Here is a 17,375-nt window from a genome sequence, read left to right on the forward strand (position 1 = left end):
GGATTGAAGCCAGGTCTCCTGTATCACTGGTGGACTCTTTAATGTCTAAGCCACCAGGGAAGCCCTATTGAAAAGATAAGTCCTGTTATTCTCAGGTTTGCTCTTTGTCATTGTCAGGATTTGGGGTGACACCATACTATGTACCCCTTTTTCAAAAGCTATTCATATAAATGATGCTGAAAATAATCCCCTAGGAGAACTCAGGAGGGGTATCTGTTCAGCATGCATTTAGTTGATTACTCCATTCACCTTCCTAGTTTTAGAATAATGGGGAACAAAGATGTCCCTGGTGGTCCTGTGGGTAAGATTCTGTGCTTCTACTACAGGGGCCACCACTTCAGTCCCTGGTTGGGAAACCAGATCCTGTGGGGTGCAGCTAAAAAAACAGAATAATGGGGAACACATTTTTGATTAATTAGTCTATTCTACAGGTAATCACAGATGATGAAATAGTCAAATTTCTCTCTTATTAATGTAGACAGTTCATCAATATTAAAATAAAAATAAGGAAAATAGATTGTTATATATTTTTTAACATTATAAAACAACAGCCAAAAAGTAAGGAGAGAATACGCTTGCATCAGAGACCTCAACTGTGAATAATTATTGCAAATTAATACCAACTTAACCTTCTAGAAACCAAGCCAAGGACAGACACATATAGAGTCTCATGCTTCTCTATATCTACTAAATGGAAAAAAAATCTCAGTTCATCCAGTCAGAGGAGTTTTTTTTACTGTGGCATTTGTATGTTTTATTTTTAATAACAAACACTTGAGGTACTTATCTTTTTCTGCAAAAAGGATAATGATTATCAGTTTCATTAAGTCTGTAGAAGACATTTTCACTCATCAAGAGAAGCAGCTAACCTCCTGTGAGGTTGAGTTTGGTGAGGTGTTTGGATGGATGGAGAGCAGTAGATTCCAGGTGTGTGTGACGTTCTACCTGTATGGCTCAGTAGGATGGTAGGACCTGGGGAGGCAGAAGAGGAAGTGATGAGCTCCATCCAGTCTTCTGTGTAGACAGGGCTTCAGACGTTTTATGGTTTGAGGCCACTCATGAAATGGAGTCATTCAACAGTCTTGTTGCAAAGCAGGTCTTTGGCAAATTGAGAGAGGGGTTGTTCCAGAAAGAATATTTGACAGAATTTTTGCCTGGGGCAAGGGCCATTTCCCATTCATATGGAAGTGGCAAGAAGGGCTCCTCCTGAGGCTTTTGTCATGAAGCAGTATAGGATTTTCTCAATATTTGATCTGGAGAGTCTGAGAACTCTGGCACTATCACTGTGGAATATTTGGATTTTTTGCACCTAGTAGGCTGAAACAAGTTAGACAATACATTTAATCCAGGTACCCCATCCTGCACACCTCAGATAATCACATGTGGTTGCCAGTTGACTAGAATGTTTGTGTTCTCTGTCTAGGTGGTGGTGGGGGGGGGGGGGTGTTCAGTCCCTCAGTCATGTCCGACTCTTTGACCCTATGGACTGCAGCATGGCAGGCTTCCCTGTCCTTCACCATCTCCTAGAGTTTGCTCAAACTCATGTCCATTGAGTTGGTGATACCATACAACCATCTCATCCTAAGGCTGAGTGGACAGTCACCCGGCCCCTAGGCCAGGCTGTCCTCCCCCAGCCCAGGGCTTCCCATCCTTTATGAGCCTCAGTGTCTCATAGGAGGAAGCCTTCTCCTTCCTTTTGGAACTGGGGACACTAAACCCAAGAGGAGGTTCTGTGTCTTTACCTATTCGTACCTCAACCCCTCCAAACATGCAGTTCCCGGGTGCACGTCGGTACTGACTGAACTGTACCAGACAGGCAGTCAGATCCTGGACTAAGGAGTGAGGACCTGAGAACAGTTTGGAGTGTCACCCTTGATTCTTTCCCCATCATTTTATAAAATCTCTGTAGCCTCCTGTAAGATGCATTACTAACTTCCTGTAAACAACCTAGCTGTACTAACAGGTCTTCTCTAGGAGACGCACAGGTAACAAGGTGACGTCAGTATTTCCTGCTGATACAGCACAAGTTATCACTCATCCCAGACAAAGGTCACAGGCTCACTATGTGCCCCTGACAACAGCAAGTTGCAGCCTCGTTCATGGTGGGGAATGAAAACCATAAGTGGTCCTCCCTGCTGAGCAGCCTGCAGCCCACCTGTTCCCTGACAGGCAGGAGCCTGACCCTGGAGCTCAAGATCAGTGTGCTCTTAGAGAAGATGGCAGGAAATGAACGACCAGTCATGTGACACCAGACCCCAAACCACATGAAGTCACTCAAAAGAGAATGGCCACTAAGGCCACTGTCAGATTCTAAAAGATTGATGTGAGTGTCCCATGCCGCAGTGACCTCCGAACACTAGGACAGGTATCTAGCAGACAATTATAAAAACATCCATCAGGTTCCCGGAGCAGAAATCAAGACTATTCAAAGACTCCTCGTCTGCTGGGTCCTGTGGGCACAAGGGCGGTGCAGTACCAGGTGCTCCGTGATCACACAGGGACTCCTGGTGCAGGTGCAGGGGAGTCCCTAGATGGAGGAGACGGTAGACTGTCCATTCCCCTTACTCGTCTCCCCCTGTCCTGGGTCTGGGTCTGGTCCAGGGTTGGGGATGTACTGACTCTATCCCAGTCCTTAGGTTACTCATCCAAGGAGGAGACGGCCCACAGGTAGCTCATCAAAATCAGTGTGGTGAGGACTCTAATGAGGAATTAAATTATAAAATGCTACTGATTCAAAAATTAGTGAACAGTAATTACCCATGAAACAGAATGAAATATTACCATTTGCAACAGCATTGATGGACTTAGGGAATATTATTATTAGTAAAGTAAGTCAGAGAAAGATAAATATGATATCACTTATACATGGAATCTAAAAATAATACAAATGAATCTGTACACAAAATAGAAATAGACTCAGAGACATAGAAAACAAACTTACAGTTGCCAAAGGGAATTGGGAGAGAGGGAAGAACAAATTAGAAGTATGGGATTAATAGACACACTGCTATTAATGTGTCAAATAGATAACAAGGATTTATTGTAAAGCACAGGGAATTTTATTCAGTATCTTGTAATAACCTGTAATGGAATATAATCCAAAAAAAATTAACTAAGTGACTATATTACATACCTGAAACTAGTACATTATTGTAAATCAACTATACTTCAATATAATTTTTAAAAATTGTGAACAATTTCCACCTGGTGAGATGCCAGAAAAATTCGGAGGGAGGTATGTTTGAGAGGATCTTGATGAAAGAACAAGAATTTCTTTATCTAAATCTAGCTATGATTTGAATTTGATCAAAGATAGTTTCAAAGAGAATCTTTTATTCTCAGGTTATTAAAGTGAAGTGTGGTGTGAGCAGGAGTTTGTAAGTCACATGGAGGATTCCCTTTGGGAAGGACATGTGACCACAGAGCCCGGGAGACAATGGGTTTCTTTGCATCCAGCCTCCCTGACTTTCTCTGTCTCTGCTTCCCCAGCACGGAGCCCGGTATTTTCCCACTTAGCATCTTCTCTCCGGGGACTCTGGACCATCCGGGCGTACAAAGCTGAACAGAAGTTTCAGGAGCTGTTTGATGCACACCAGGATTTGCACTCAGGTCTGTAAGCTTCTGGAAATGATTTCTAAGGATGGGATATGCTGCCTTCTGAGGCTGACTCCCTCTCAGGTGGCCTGGCTGGCCCGCACCTCTCTCTGTGTCACCTCAACATCCTCCTCTGCACACCAGCCTCCCCCACCCCTTCCTCTCAGCATCCCCTCAGTGCTCCCTTCTTCCCCATCATCCCCTGCATTACTCCCCTGACTGGCTCGCATTTTCCTTGTGTCACTGTGCCCTCTGGACTTCTGTCTCTTTAGGGCAAGAGTCAGCAAACTTTTCTTTTTTGCAAAGATCCAGATAGAAAATAATGTAGGCTCTGTGGGCTATACTGTGTCTCTTGCAACTACTCACCTTTGCTTTTGTGGCAAAAAGACAGGCAAAGATAATACATCATAAAATGGCTGTAGCTGTGTTCCAGTAAAACAACCAGGTGGTGGCTGTTCTCACCCTCCAGGCTGCGGTTTCCTGACTCTTTTCAGAGCGTGGAGGGTGACAGATGTGATCGAGGAAATAATGACCTTATTTGCCACCCACTTGATTATGTTTTTATCAGTGAAAATTTTTCCCTAGGTAGAAAATTCAGAATTTCCTCCAAGTCTATAAAATTCAAGCCAAACTTTCCAATAATTATTGTATTTTGAAGATAAAAATGGCATTTTGAAAGTCATATGCATATCATGTTAGCTGATGGTCATATAGACACTGGCTCCTAAGAATAAACACCACAGGGCCCTGTAGTGAGGGCAGAAGGTGCTAGAAACAGTGTGAGCTGTGCTGTCTGCTGTCAGAGAGCTGGGAGCAGTCGACCCTGTGAGAGGATGATCTTCAGGTTGAGGCCCAGCACTGCAGGAAATGCACCGATGAGACGATTTTCCATCTTCCTTCTTGTGATCGTATTTCTGTTGATAACCTGTGGGTTGAAGTTTCTAATGCATGCTTCCTGGACTGATTCCTGTGTGTCCCATACATTGTCTTGTGTTAGAACCTAGTTTTCTGGAATCTTCAGGTTCTTTGGGTGTGTAACTTTGCTGTCCTACCTGCGTAAAATCTTCTGTAGCTCAACTGAGAAAATGCTCTCCCTCATGAGAGCTAACAATAGAGCTAACATGGTTTTTCTGCTTATATATTACACTTATTATGATTCACAAATCCAGAGGCTTGGTTCCTGCTTTTGATGACGTCCCGATGGCTCGCTGTGTATCTGGATGTCATCTGTGCCATCTTTGTCACTGTTATTGCTTTTGGGGCCCTGATCCTGGTAGAAAGTAAGTACAGATATGAATACTTGTGGTATGTTTACACTTCTAGCTTTGTTTGTAGTTATTAAACTCTTGTCATCTTGTCTAATATATACTCTTTGGTTCCAATGAATTGTATTAAAGTGCCTGCAGTATGTGACTTCACAGTGTGTCCATGTGGAGTCATTTGTGTATTGATGAAAACTTTTATCTTTTTTTTTTTCATTTACTTATTTATTTATAGTAGGTCCTTTTAGAGGCCATTTTTAAAAAAAATTGATTGGCATATGGTTGATTTACAATGTGTATATACTTGGTGTATAGCCAAGTGAATCTGTTATACATATATCCACTTTTTTAAAGATTCTTTTTCCATACCCCATGAACATGGGGGTGCATGTATTTTTTTAGTAATTTGCATTTTGATTAATACTTCAAATGAATTGTCTTTTAGAAAAGAATTTCTGTTTTTGACTTTCGGAATCTTTAGGAGCAAAGACCAGGTATGAACGATCCTATTCCAGCAGACCTGTGGTGCCTTGGGCCCCTTCTTTGGCTCACTTGGACCATTCTTTCACTTTTATTTTAAGTTGTATTGGGGTATAGTTCATTTACACTGTTGTCTTAGTTTACAATGTATGCAAAGTCAATCTGCTATACATATACATGTATCCACTCTTTCTTAGGTTCTTTCCCATGTAGGTCATGACCGAGTTCTCTGTACTTTACAGTAGCTTCTTATTTGTTATCTATTTTAATATTTTATATATAGTAGTATGTATGCATTAGTCCCAGTCTTCCAATTTATCCCTTCCTTCCCTTATCCCGTTAACCATAAGTTTATTTTCTACATCTATTACTCTACTTCAGTTTTGTAGATAAGTTCATTTGTAGCCTTTTGTTATATTCCATATATAAGCAATATCAAATTCTGTTTTTCTCTGTCTGACTTACTTCACTCAGTATGAAAATCTCTAGGTCCAGCCATGTTGCTGCAAATGGTATTATTTCACCCTTGGTTACGGCTGGGTAATATTCCACGATATGTATGATAACGCATCTTCCTTATCCATTGCTCTGTTGATGGACATTTAGATTGCGTCCATGTCCTGGCTATTGTAAATAGTGCTGAAATGAACATAAGGGTGGATGTATCTTTTGGAATTATAGGAGTTTGAGCAAACTCCGGGAGATAACGAAGGACAGGGGAGCCTGATGTGCTGCAGTCCATGGTGACACAGAGTCAGACATGACTTAGTGACTGAACAACAACTTTGTTTAGTTCAGTTCAGTTCAATCACTCAGTCGTGTCTGACTTTTTGTGACCCCATGGACTGCAGCACGCCAGGCCTCCCTGTCCATTGCCAACTCCCAGAGTTTACTCAAACTCATGTCCATTGAGTCGGTGATGCTATCCAACCATCAAATCCTCTGTCGTCTAAAAACTTTGTTAGTTCTTTCTAAATTCATAGTATTTTAAAAAATTTACTTATTTACTTGGCTGTACTGGGTCTTAGTTGGGGAATGCAGGATCTTCAGTCTTAGTTGTAATAGGCAGGACTTTAGTTGCAGCATGTGAACTCTTAGTTGTGACATGTGGAGTCTATCTAGTTCCCTGACCAGGGATCGAACCCAGACCTCCTGCATTGGGAGCTTGGAGTCTTAGCTATTGGATCACCAGGAAAGTCCCTCATAGTGGTTTTATTATGTCTCATACAACAGAAGTAATATTATGAGTAATACTGTCATTACATGCAAATGATTTAAATATTATAAAGGAGTCTTCTCACACTATATATAAAATAAATAACTAAAAAAGACCTACTGTATAGCATAGGGAACTCTATTTAATACTCAGTAATGATGTATGTGAGAAAATAACTTTAAAAGAGCAGATTACATATATGTCTGGCTAATTCACTTTACGGTACTCCTGAAACTAATGCAACTTTGTAAATCAACTATTACTCCAATAAAAATCATAAAAATAAAGGAGTCTTCTTTGTAGAGTGACAGAAGGAACTATGTGAGGGGTTGAGAAGTAGACTGACTTTATTATTCTTCTTCCTCATTTAGCGTTGGATGCTGGGCATGTTGGCCTGGTCCTGTCGCTCACCATCACACTTACCAGTATGTTCCAGTGGTGCGTCAGGCAAAGTGTGGAAGTTGAGAACATGGTGATGTTTATCTTTTTGTTCTTAGCGTTTTTAAGTCTCCTTGCTGTTATATGACATAAAAGCAATTCTTATATAAAATAATAAAACTGTTATTTTGATATCATTTTACAATGTTTTTTTACATTCTCCTCCATCTTCTTAAGGGCTTCCCTGGTGGCTCAGATGATAAAGAATCCTCCTGCAATGCAGGAGCCACAGGAGACTCAGGTTCGATCCATGGGTTGGGAAGATCCCCTTGAGAAGAGAATGACTACCCACCCCAGTATTCGTGCCTGGGAATTCCCATGGACAGAGGAGCCTGGCAGGCTAGAGTCCATGGGGTTGCAAAGAGTTGGGCATGACTGAGCAACTTTCATGCTAACTTTCCATGTGCTTAAATGTAAAATAAAATAAATGCATGTTTTTCTCAGTCATGTGTATGCCATGTCAGAAGGTTTTGTATTCATCACAAACTGTCTTCAAATACAATAAATCTCTCTGTAGGAGGGAGGTTCTGAAATTCTGGAGACAATATAAGCTAATTTCTTAGCAGCTTCTTTGTATTTGTTTCCTAATGAGTAATTCCTCACTTTTGGTAAAAAGAAAATAATCCAGTATTTTGAGGTTTATTTAATTACTATGTTCCTTCACCCCTCCCCCATTTTATCATTTATTCCTGTGTGTGTTGAGCACCGAATTTGCTGGTGGTCGTTCTTCCTGGTAGGATAGGCTCCCTCTCAGAGTGTGCTTTCTAAGGTGTGGAGTCATGGTTGTTTAGAAGACCTTAATCAATGTGTAAATTATTCACTTTTATATTTGTACCTTTTCCTAAATGGAGAAAAACAATAAAAATGAAAAATTTCCATTTCTTTCTTGTAACAGAGTAGCAGTAGTGAAAGTCTCTCAGTCGTGTCCAACTCTTTGTGACCCCATGGACTATAGAGTCCATGGAATTCTCCAGGCCATAATACTGGAATGGGTAGCCTTTCCCTTCTCCAGGGGATCTTCTCAACCCAGGGATCAAACCCAGGTCACCCTCATTACAGGAGGATTCTTTACCAGCTGAGCCACAAGGCAAGCCCAGGAATACTGGAGTGGGTAGTCTATCCCTTCTTCAGGGGAACTTCCCAACCAGGAATCGAACTAGGGTCTCCTGCATCGCAGGCAGATTCTTTACCAACTAGGCTATCAGGGAAGCTGATAACAGAGTAGAAAATGACTGATTATTAAAATGAAGTTTGATGACCATCCAGTTCTTTTCATCTATAACACGTGGCCCTTCTGTAGCCACACATTACTAATTGGTGTCCATAAGTATTATTTTCTTTGAAAAAATTATTTTTTTTAATTCAGATGTGAAAGGAGGATCAATAAAATTTTACCATGCATTTCTTTAATTTTTTAACTTTAATATAAAATTTAAGAAAGTAGTCATATGTAAAAGTGTTGAAGATGATGAACAAGTTTTCAAATCATCCAAGGCCTCATCAGACTCCTACTTCTATCCTTTGTGGATGCTGAGACCTGGGATGTTCTGAACCATATAAAAGCAGAAGGTTTCATTTACAATCTCTGACCATCCGTAAACAAGACCCTCTGATACTAACTCATGAGATGTCATATATGTTTCAGATGATTTCGGTAGAAAGGGTGATTGAATACACAGATCTTGTGAAAGAAGCACCCTGGGAACTTGAGTATCGTCCACCGCCATCCTGGCCCAACAAAGGAGTGATTTCCTTTAATTATGTGAACTTCAGGCATAAGTCGGATGGGCCTCTGGTGTTGAGGAACATGTATGCAGATATTTACTCAGGACAAAAGGTTAGTTTAAGCCATTTGCCTTTTTAAAATCCAGCTAAAAATTTAGCACCACATTTGCTCTTGGCTTCTTTGTCAGTGTGTCAGGGGGACTCTGTTCCTAATGGATGCAGATTAGATCAGTGACATTGTAGGTGAATCTTTCCTGGAAACTGACCATGGAATGGGGATACCAGGACATTTTTTCCCTGTGTTGTGAGCTCCCTCATGATGGTTGATGGGCCCTGGGATCCCTGGCTTCATCTTAACCTGACTCAGGACACTATATGTGACACCTGATTACTCATACAGAGTCTGGGACGTCAGCCTTGTCTTCTTGGCCCTAACTCTCCAATGTCTCATTCCTTTCCATCTTTTCTTGTTTGTATTTCTGAAATCTTCTCTTTCTCCCATGGTGCCCTCTGGTTGCAGCCTTCTTCTCCGTCCCTTAGGCCTTCCTGTAGCCTTGTCCTCCACTTACCCACACTGAGCTGCCATCCCCCTGCCCTCCCCCCACAGACTGCTGCTTTCTTTAGTACAGATCTGATCCTTACTGGGTTGGGTGAGCTGCTGCTGGAACCATAGCATAGCCTCAAGTCCACTCCAGCAGGGGCTGTGGGGTGAGCTTGTGTCCACCAGAGAAGAGTCTGAATAATGACCCAGTCAGGAATGAGGAATCATGGTATCAGATGGACGCAAGGTCTAGAGATTGGCTCAAAGTCAAAAGCAATTTGATGGGAACAGAGAAGATCCATGTGGTTCATACAAAGCCTTGTGACCTGACCTGTGACCTGGACTTGTGAGAGAGGCTTGTGACCTGGACCTGTCAGCATCCATGTTTGCTGGTGATGTTCCTTCCACACTCAGTTTGAGGCCTTCAGCTGGGATTAGGACAGAATCTTGAAGAAGAGACTAAACCAGAACAGACAAGGTGGTAGGAAGCTCTTCCCCACCTCCCTCTGCAGCCAATTTGTCTGATATACACACCCCCCTGCACTCGGATTGTATGTAGTTTCTCCCAAAGCACCACATCCTCCCTGTTCACAGTGCACATGCTGCCCCTCAACCTCAGAGACCCAGGTCCTCTGTCATCTGGATGGTGAAAATCTCCTCATTTTCTGAGTCAACTCTAATGCATCTTTGAGACCCTCAGTTTTTCCTTAGTGTCTTATAAAGATAGTGTTTATACACCTATGTTTATAGCAGCCAAAAGTTGGAAGGAACTAAATCCTTACAATGAAGTATTATTTGGCCTTAAAAAGGAAGAAAGTTCTGACCTGTGGATAAACCTTGATGACATCTTGCTAAATGAAATAAGCAGACACAAAAGGAATGAATACTCTGATTTCACTTATGTGAGGTTCTGAGAGTAGCCCAATTCAAGAAAACAGGAAGTAGGATGGTGGTCTCCAGGGACTCCGGGAGGGGAAGTGGGGAGTTGTTTGTTTAATGGTAAGAATTTCAGTTTTACAAGGCAGAAAAAAATTCTCAAGCCTGGTTGCACAACAATGTGAATGTACTTAACACCAAACTGTCCACTTAAAAATGGTTAAATAATTAAATTTTAGGTTATGTGTATTTTATTGTAATTAAAATAAAAGATAGTACCTGTGGCATGCTCTATAATTGAGATCTGTATCTCATAGTACCTTGAGGCTTTTTAAAATCAGGGAGCATCTTGTTTTCATATTTGTTCCCAGAAAGTAGCATTCTGCAAGGCACAGAGAGGGTGCTGAGGGACTGCTGGTTGTGAGGATGAGTGCGTTACACAGGTGTGAGCAAGCAGGAACCAACACACACACACACACACACACACACACATACACACACATGACAACTCCATAATTAACTGAAAGAACTGCTCTTTAAAACTCTTATCACCCCACAGACCCATCTAGTGGAAAATAGCTATAATTTAATGAATGAAACCCGTGTAACATAAAAGAATATTCAACTTAATGCCAGAATGTTACCCAGGGAGCAGCTTCAGTTAGTCACAGGGCAAAAACTGGTCCTCATTATTTCCAGTTCCACTGTAGGTCAGGAAAAAGGTGAACTGCTGTGTTAGGAAAATATTAATCACAGCTCTTGATATAATCTTATCCCTGAGAGCACTGTATGTGATGTTAACTTACTCTTAGACAATGTGTCTGTTAGATATTCTGTTGTAAATATACTTCTGTTAACCTGCACTTGTCTTAAATTTTCTCCAAAGCCATAAAATATGAATTATCTAAGAAACTCTATAGTACAACTTAGGAACATAACAGATTCTTATTCTTATTCTTCCTTCTTAAAACCTGTAAATCATAAGATCATTGAGATTCTAAAGTGTTTGAGGGAAAATTAAGTTTGGAGACTGAATTAACAACTTCAGTAACTTGACTTTTGATCTGTGCCTTGGTTCACTCTCAGTATCGCTGTTAGCTTCATTTCTGTTTGGAAATGATACCCAGGCAGTGTGTTCATGAATTGATTTCACTCCCCTGTGTATATCCCAGGTTCCCTGTCCTGCTCACCTGTCCCAGCCCCTGTCACTCCAGGATACCCCTTTGGTATTGGATTTGATTAAGAGAAGCTGTTGTCAGGGGTGGAGGGTGGGGGGGTGTTGGGGGCAGGCGACATGGGAGTGAGCCAGCCCAGCAGAAGTGGGGCTTTATTCTCTTTCCCTCATTTCCTTTTCTGTCCTGATTTCTAGAAGTTAGAGTCAATAGGAAAGTATAGTAGGTACTATGCATGATTTTAATCACAAAAGAAATAGCAAGTGAAAATAAAGAACCAGGATTCCCCTGGTGGTGCAGTGGATAAGAATTTGCCTGCCAATGCAGGCGGCACTGGTTCAATCCCTGGTCTGAAGAGTCCACCCGCCACAGAGCAGCTAAGCCCTGCACCACAGCTACTGAGCCCCCGTGCCACAGCTCCTGAAGTCTTTGCTCAGCATCAGCAGAAGCCCCTCAGGGAGAGGCCCGTGCACTGCAGGAGCAGCCCCCATCGTCACAACTAGAGACAGCTCGTGCAAGGCAAGCAGGACCCAGCACAGCCAAACATAAAAGCCAACATGAGGTAAATAGGACCCTAGACTTCCTGGTTAGAGTCTGAACATGGGCTGCATTTTTCATTTAGAGGATTTTGTGGTTGATTTGAACATTTTAGAGAATCCCGGGCAACAAAATACTTTCCCGCTCTCGAGGTAGATTGATTTTGCTTTCTTTCTTCTTACAGCTATTATTTGGATCATACATGTTTACAGATGCTTAGTAGACCATGCTGTAATGTGCAAAAATATTAGTTTCCTACATTTTTTCCTTCTTTTAAGTAATATTTTCTTAAAAGCCGCTCCCCTCACTCCCAGATTGCTCCCATTCTCCTGCTGGCTCCTAGTTTCCTGTGACTCAGACGGTGGCGCCAGGGCGAGCAGCAACTGCCTCTCCTGGAGCTTCTTAGAAATGCAGAGTCTCAGGCTCACCTAGACCTCTTGACAGCCTAGTATCTGAACATGACCTCCACCTTTCTCTCCCATGGGCAGTTTTTGATGAATGATGACCTGTGATTCCTAAGAAATGTCCTTTGACAGTTTGAAATTGAACTCAAGAATTCCCAAATCTCTGCTGTGACTGAACAAGAGGCTCTAGAATGTTCTGTGCCACTAGATTTACTTACGTTTATGCTTTTATGAGATGGGTGAATGGTATCACTGACTCAATGGACATGAGCTTGAGTAAGCTCCGGGAGTTGGTGATGGACAGGGAAGCCTGGTGCATTGCAGTCCATAGGGTCACAAAGAGTCGGACATGACTGAGTGACTGAACTGAACTGATGCTCTATAAATTGCACCTTTACATTATAATCTAATTCTGTGTGATTCCACTGCTTTTCTTTGCATCTTTCCAGTGGAGTCTGTCTTCATTACAGGCAGTTTTCATCCTGCTATCTGTCCTTTTCCACACCAGCCTCATGCAGGGACTGGAGGAATTTCCTACAGGCTCAGCCCTGCCTGGACCTGGAGTAGGAGAGAGTCCAATGCAGCAGTGTATATGTGGCTCTTTCACCACCTGATGGGATCAAAAATGAGTCTTGCTGCCCCAAACAGGGCACAAGGTCTGTTTAGCCTGTTCCCCAGGCACCATGTGTCCCACTTATGCGGGTTTCTTTCTCAATCAGGCTGTGGGTGCTGGTTCTTCCTCCTGACAGCTGGTCCATCTGCCCTCAGGTACCTTCTTTGCTCTCACTCACCGCATATATGCCTGTGTCCACAGCATGCTTTAATGCTCTGAACATAAGATCTCTATGGTAGGCCTGTTCCTTTAACTGAAACTATACCTACTTTCTCTGTTCTAGCTACACAGAGACAGGTGTCAGGTCATCCAGGGGATAAGGAAGCCCATCAGCAGATGGAAAAGAGGCCAACAGATGTGAATTTGAGTCCCATCCTGCTAATTATGGGCTGTGATATTTAGATAGGCTAATTCATCTAAGCCTCAATCTTTTCTTACACAAAATGGAAGTGATAGATTGTAACCTGTAGGGTTTATGTACAACTTAAAGATAAGGCATATAAAGCACCCAGAGTAAATGCATGGACAAAAAATGGTCATCATTTTCATAGGGCATAAAATGGCCATAACCACTTGTGCTGTGGAAGGTGTTGTCTGTCCCATGAGAATAAGGTGTTGGCCATTTGAAGTTGTATTTATGGCTGTAGGATCCATCTGCTGTGTCTGTCTCTGTCTGATATATCCTATACATAAATAATTTGGTAATAGCTTTTCCATAAATTTCTCTGGCCTGAGTTAAAAATCTCAGCTCCCATGGAAATCTTTGTCTCAGGACACCACAGGTAATACAAATAAGAAAAAGTCAAGTCCAATACAGATCCTGATGTCAGCATAAACAGTCTGGTTGAAGAAACAAGAAAATGGCTATATTAGCTTTGTAAGCTAAAAGGAGATCACAGTTTTTATAGATGTTTATAAAAACTGACATAACTTCTGTTAGAGTTGGAACAAGTCCATATTAGGGGACAGGGAGAGCATTTCCAAGGAATTAGACATGTGAGACTGACTTAGTGTTTAGGGTTTCAGAAGGTGGAAATGCATGTGAAAGGCATTCTGGGAGGTAAGGCCAGCATAAGCAAAAGCATGATGCCCTGATCCAGTGAATGAAAAACTAGACACCTGCAAAAAAAAGCATCCAGAAAATGAAATGCCAAGTGTGTAACACACATTTTTACATTCAACCCTCACAACTACCTAGTGATGCCAAGGAAGCAGACTCATGTACATCAAGGATGGAGAGGTTAGAGAGGACAGTTTTGTAGAAGAGACATCCTGGGGTGAAGTGTTGGGTGCTGAGCTGGCATTCAGGAGTTTAATCTGAGAAGTGAGAGCACATGGACCAGAGTGGGCAGGTGCAGGGGGCAGGGAGCCAGGAGCTGTTATGCCTCCAGCAAGACATCCTGGGAAAGTGATTCCACTTCTTGGAAAAAGTTGGTGTTGATTAAAACAAAGCTAAAACACCTGGATTTGTGAACATGCAGGGATATGGGTGGTAGTAGAAACTGGTATCATACTTCTGGAGGGCACATTAACAGCTTAACAGCTTCCTCTGAAAAGTTCATATTTTTTTGTTGTTCAGTCACCTAGTCATGTTCAACTCTTCATGACCCCACAGACTGAGATACACCAGGTTTCTCTATCCCTCACCATCTCCTGGAGTTTGCCCAAGTTCAAGTTCATTGTATCAGTGATGCCATCCAGCCATCTCATCCTCTGTCATCCCCTTCTCCTCCTGCCTTCAATCTTTCCCAGCATCAGGGTCTTTTCCAGTGAATTGGCTCTTTGTGTCAAGTAGCCAAATAATAAAGCTTCAACATCAGTCCTTCCAATGAATATTTGAGATTGATTTCCTTTAGGATTTACTGCTTTGATCTCCTTGCTTTCCAAGAGGTTCATACATGACTCTCAGCAATTCCACATCTGAGATTTTTTTTGAAGGAAATGATTAATGTTGTTTTCAAAGATTTAGCTTCAGGGATATTTAACACAGGGTTATTTATAATAGCTAACTATTTGATGTTGCCTAAATATCCAGCAGGAGAGGATTAGTTAAATAAATGCTCACATGTACTATAATATTATGCAACCATTAAAATAAATATTTTTTTATGAAATACAAAATGAACATACATATAACAGTATGTTCATATTAATCCCATTTTGTTTAAATATGTGAACTTGTATCTTTAAGAACATATACAAAAAGAAATACAACAACAACAAAAAGAACACATACAGAAGCCTAGAAAGTAAAACCATTTTAAGAATATTTTTTTCAGAGTGCTGGGCTATAGCTAGTATTTATTTACTTTTCAAATTCATTTGCACTGATTATGATTAAGAAAAGAGTTTATTTTAATTTGTTTTTTAAACACTATGAACCTGGGAAAGATGTAAGGAGAGTAAAGTGGGGAAGATGGATGAAGCGGTTGTTTTGTGTGGGGCCTTGAGTGTTGATTATGTTGAGTTTGATGTGTGAAGAGAGATCCAGGTGAAAGTGTCTAACAAGTTGTGTCATCGTTAGAGAACAACCTGGTTGGAAAAACAGAAAGGGGCCATTGCAAAGCAAATAACAGAAGATTTTCTTCAAGTGTCTTTATAATTTTATTTATTTATTTTTGGCTGTGCTGGGTCTCTGTTGCTGCTCGGGCTTTTCTCTAGTTGTCACATGTGGGCTTCTCACTGTGGTGTCTTCTCTTGTTAAGAGCATGGGCTATAGTGCGTGAGGGCTTCATTAGTTGTGGCACGTGGGCTCAGAGCCGTGGTTCCCGGGTTCTAGAGCGCAGGCTCAGTAGTTGTGATGCACGGGCTTAGTTGCTTCGCAGCATGCAGGATTCTCCTGGACCAGGGATTGAACCCACATCTCCTGCATTGGCAGGCAGATTCTTTACCACTGAGCTACCAGGGAAACCTCCCAAGTGTCTTTAGATTGAAGAATGTGAGCTTACTGATACTGGTGACACTCTCCATGTATAATTGGTAAAACCCTTTGGTTACCCAGAAAAGACATCCAGACTGTAGCTTTGATGACTGAACTCTAGGAATAATCAGAATCAGGTTTTCTTTGAGTTGCCTTTCTCTTTCTGTGGGGGCCTGAGGCCGTGCAACTTGTGGGATCTTAGTTTCCTGACCAGGGATCGAATCCACGCCTCCAGCAGTGGAAGCACAGAATCTTAACCACTGGAATGCCAGGGAAGTCCCCTGGTTTTTTATTTCTCTTCACTGGAGTTTGGAACTCACAGTCCTGTGGTCATGAGCAGTCCTCGGTGCCCCTACATATCTCAGTCCATTTATGCAAAGTTTACAGATGTTCCCGTTTACACAGATGGATCAGTTTCAGTGGAGCTGACAACATGGGAACATACACACATTCTCACTGATCAGTTCTCACCTGTATCCTGATGTGTGTTGATTTGTGTATAAGAACACTCAGAAATATAGGCCCACCTATTTTACTATGCTTCATAGATAATGCTTTTTTTTTTTTTTAAAGGACATTTATGGCAACACTGTGTCAGGCAAGTACATTGACACCATTTTTCCTATAGCATTTGGTCACTTCATGTCTCTGTCACATTTTGATAATTCATTCTTGCAGTATTTCAAACCATTTCGTTATTATTATATTTATTATCCTGATCTATGATCACGGGTTTTTAATGTTCAGTTCAGTTCAGTCACTCAGTCATGTCCGACTCTTTGCGACCCCACAAATCTCAGCACACCAGGCCTCCCTGTCCGTCACCAACTCCCAGAGTTTACTCAAACTCATGCCCATGAAGTCAGTGATGCCATCCAGCCATCTCATCCTCTGTCGTCCCCTTCTCCTCCTGCCCTCAATCCCTCCCAGCATCAGGGTCTTTTCCAATGAGTCAGCTCTTCGCATGAGGTGGCCAAAGTACTGGAGTTTCAGCTTCAGCATCAGTCCTTCCAATGAACACCCAGGACTGATCTCCTTTAGGATGGACTGGTTGGTTACTACCCTATAAATGCTTATGGTTAGCATTCTTTTAACAATAAAGTATTGGAAATTAAGGTATGCACATTTTTATATATAATGCTGTTGTACATCATTAGACTACAATATAGTATAAATGTAACTTTTATTTGCACAGAAAAACAAAACATTGATATAACTTGCTTTATTTTGATATTCATGTGTTGTGGTGGTCTGGAGCCAAATCCAAAATATCTTTGAGGCCTGCCTGTACATAGAACACATGAGCCACGTATATACATACTATGACCTACCTGTATGCAGAGAATGACCCATCTATATTATATGAAATAGGATTTAACATAAGGTACAAAATGTCCTGAGAAGCTTGTTTGCAGACCAAGAAGCAACAATTAGAACCAGACATGGAGCAATGGACTAGTTCAAAATTGGGAAAGGAGTACTTCAAGGCTGTATATCGTTACCCTGTTATTCAGCTTACATGCAGAGTACAGCATGCGAAATGCTGGGCTGGATGAAGCACAAGCTGGAATCAAGATTGCCAGGAGAAATATAAGTA

The 17,375-nt window shown here is 41.7% G+C and overlaps 1 protein-coding gene across 2 annotated transcripts in view; it reads left to right on the top strand.

The window, feature by feature from the left end:
- LOC122687096 (ATP-binding cassette sub-family C member 4-like) overlaps positions 1–17,375 on the top strand; it is an 860,243-nt gene that overhangs the window by 801,299 nt on the left and 41,569 nt on the right. For both annotated transcript variants that reach the window (XM_043892534.1, XM_043892535.1), the window contains 4 exons: positions 3,490–3,609; positions 4,764–4,874; positions 6,924–7,024; positions 8,636–8,827. In XM_043892534.1, coding sequence (XP_043748469.1) covers positions 3,490–3,609; positions 4,764–4,874; positions 6,924–7,024; positions 8,636–8,827 — 524 coding nt within the window. The remainder of the gene's footprint in view (positions 1–3,489; positions 3,610–4,763; positions 4,875–6,923; positions 7,025–8,635; positions 8,828–17,375) is intronic.

This window comes from Cervus elaphus, chromosome 30 (assembly GCF_910594005.1).
Source record: "Cervus elaphus chromosome 30, mCerEla1.1, whole genome shotgun sequence".
Taxonomy (NCBI): Eukaryota; Metazoa; Chordata; class Mammalia; order Artiodactyla; family Cervidae; genus Cervus; species Cervus elaphus.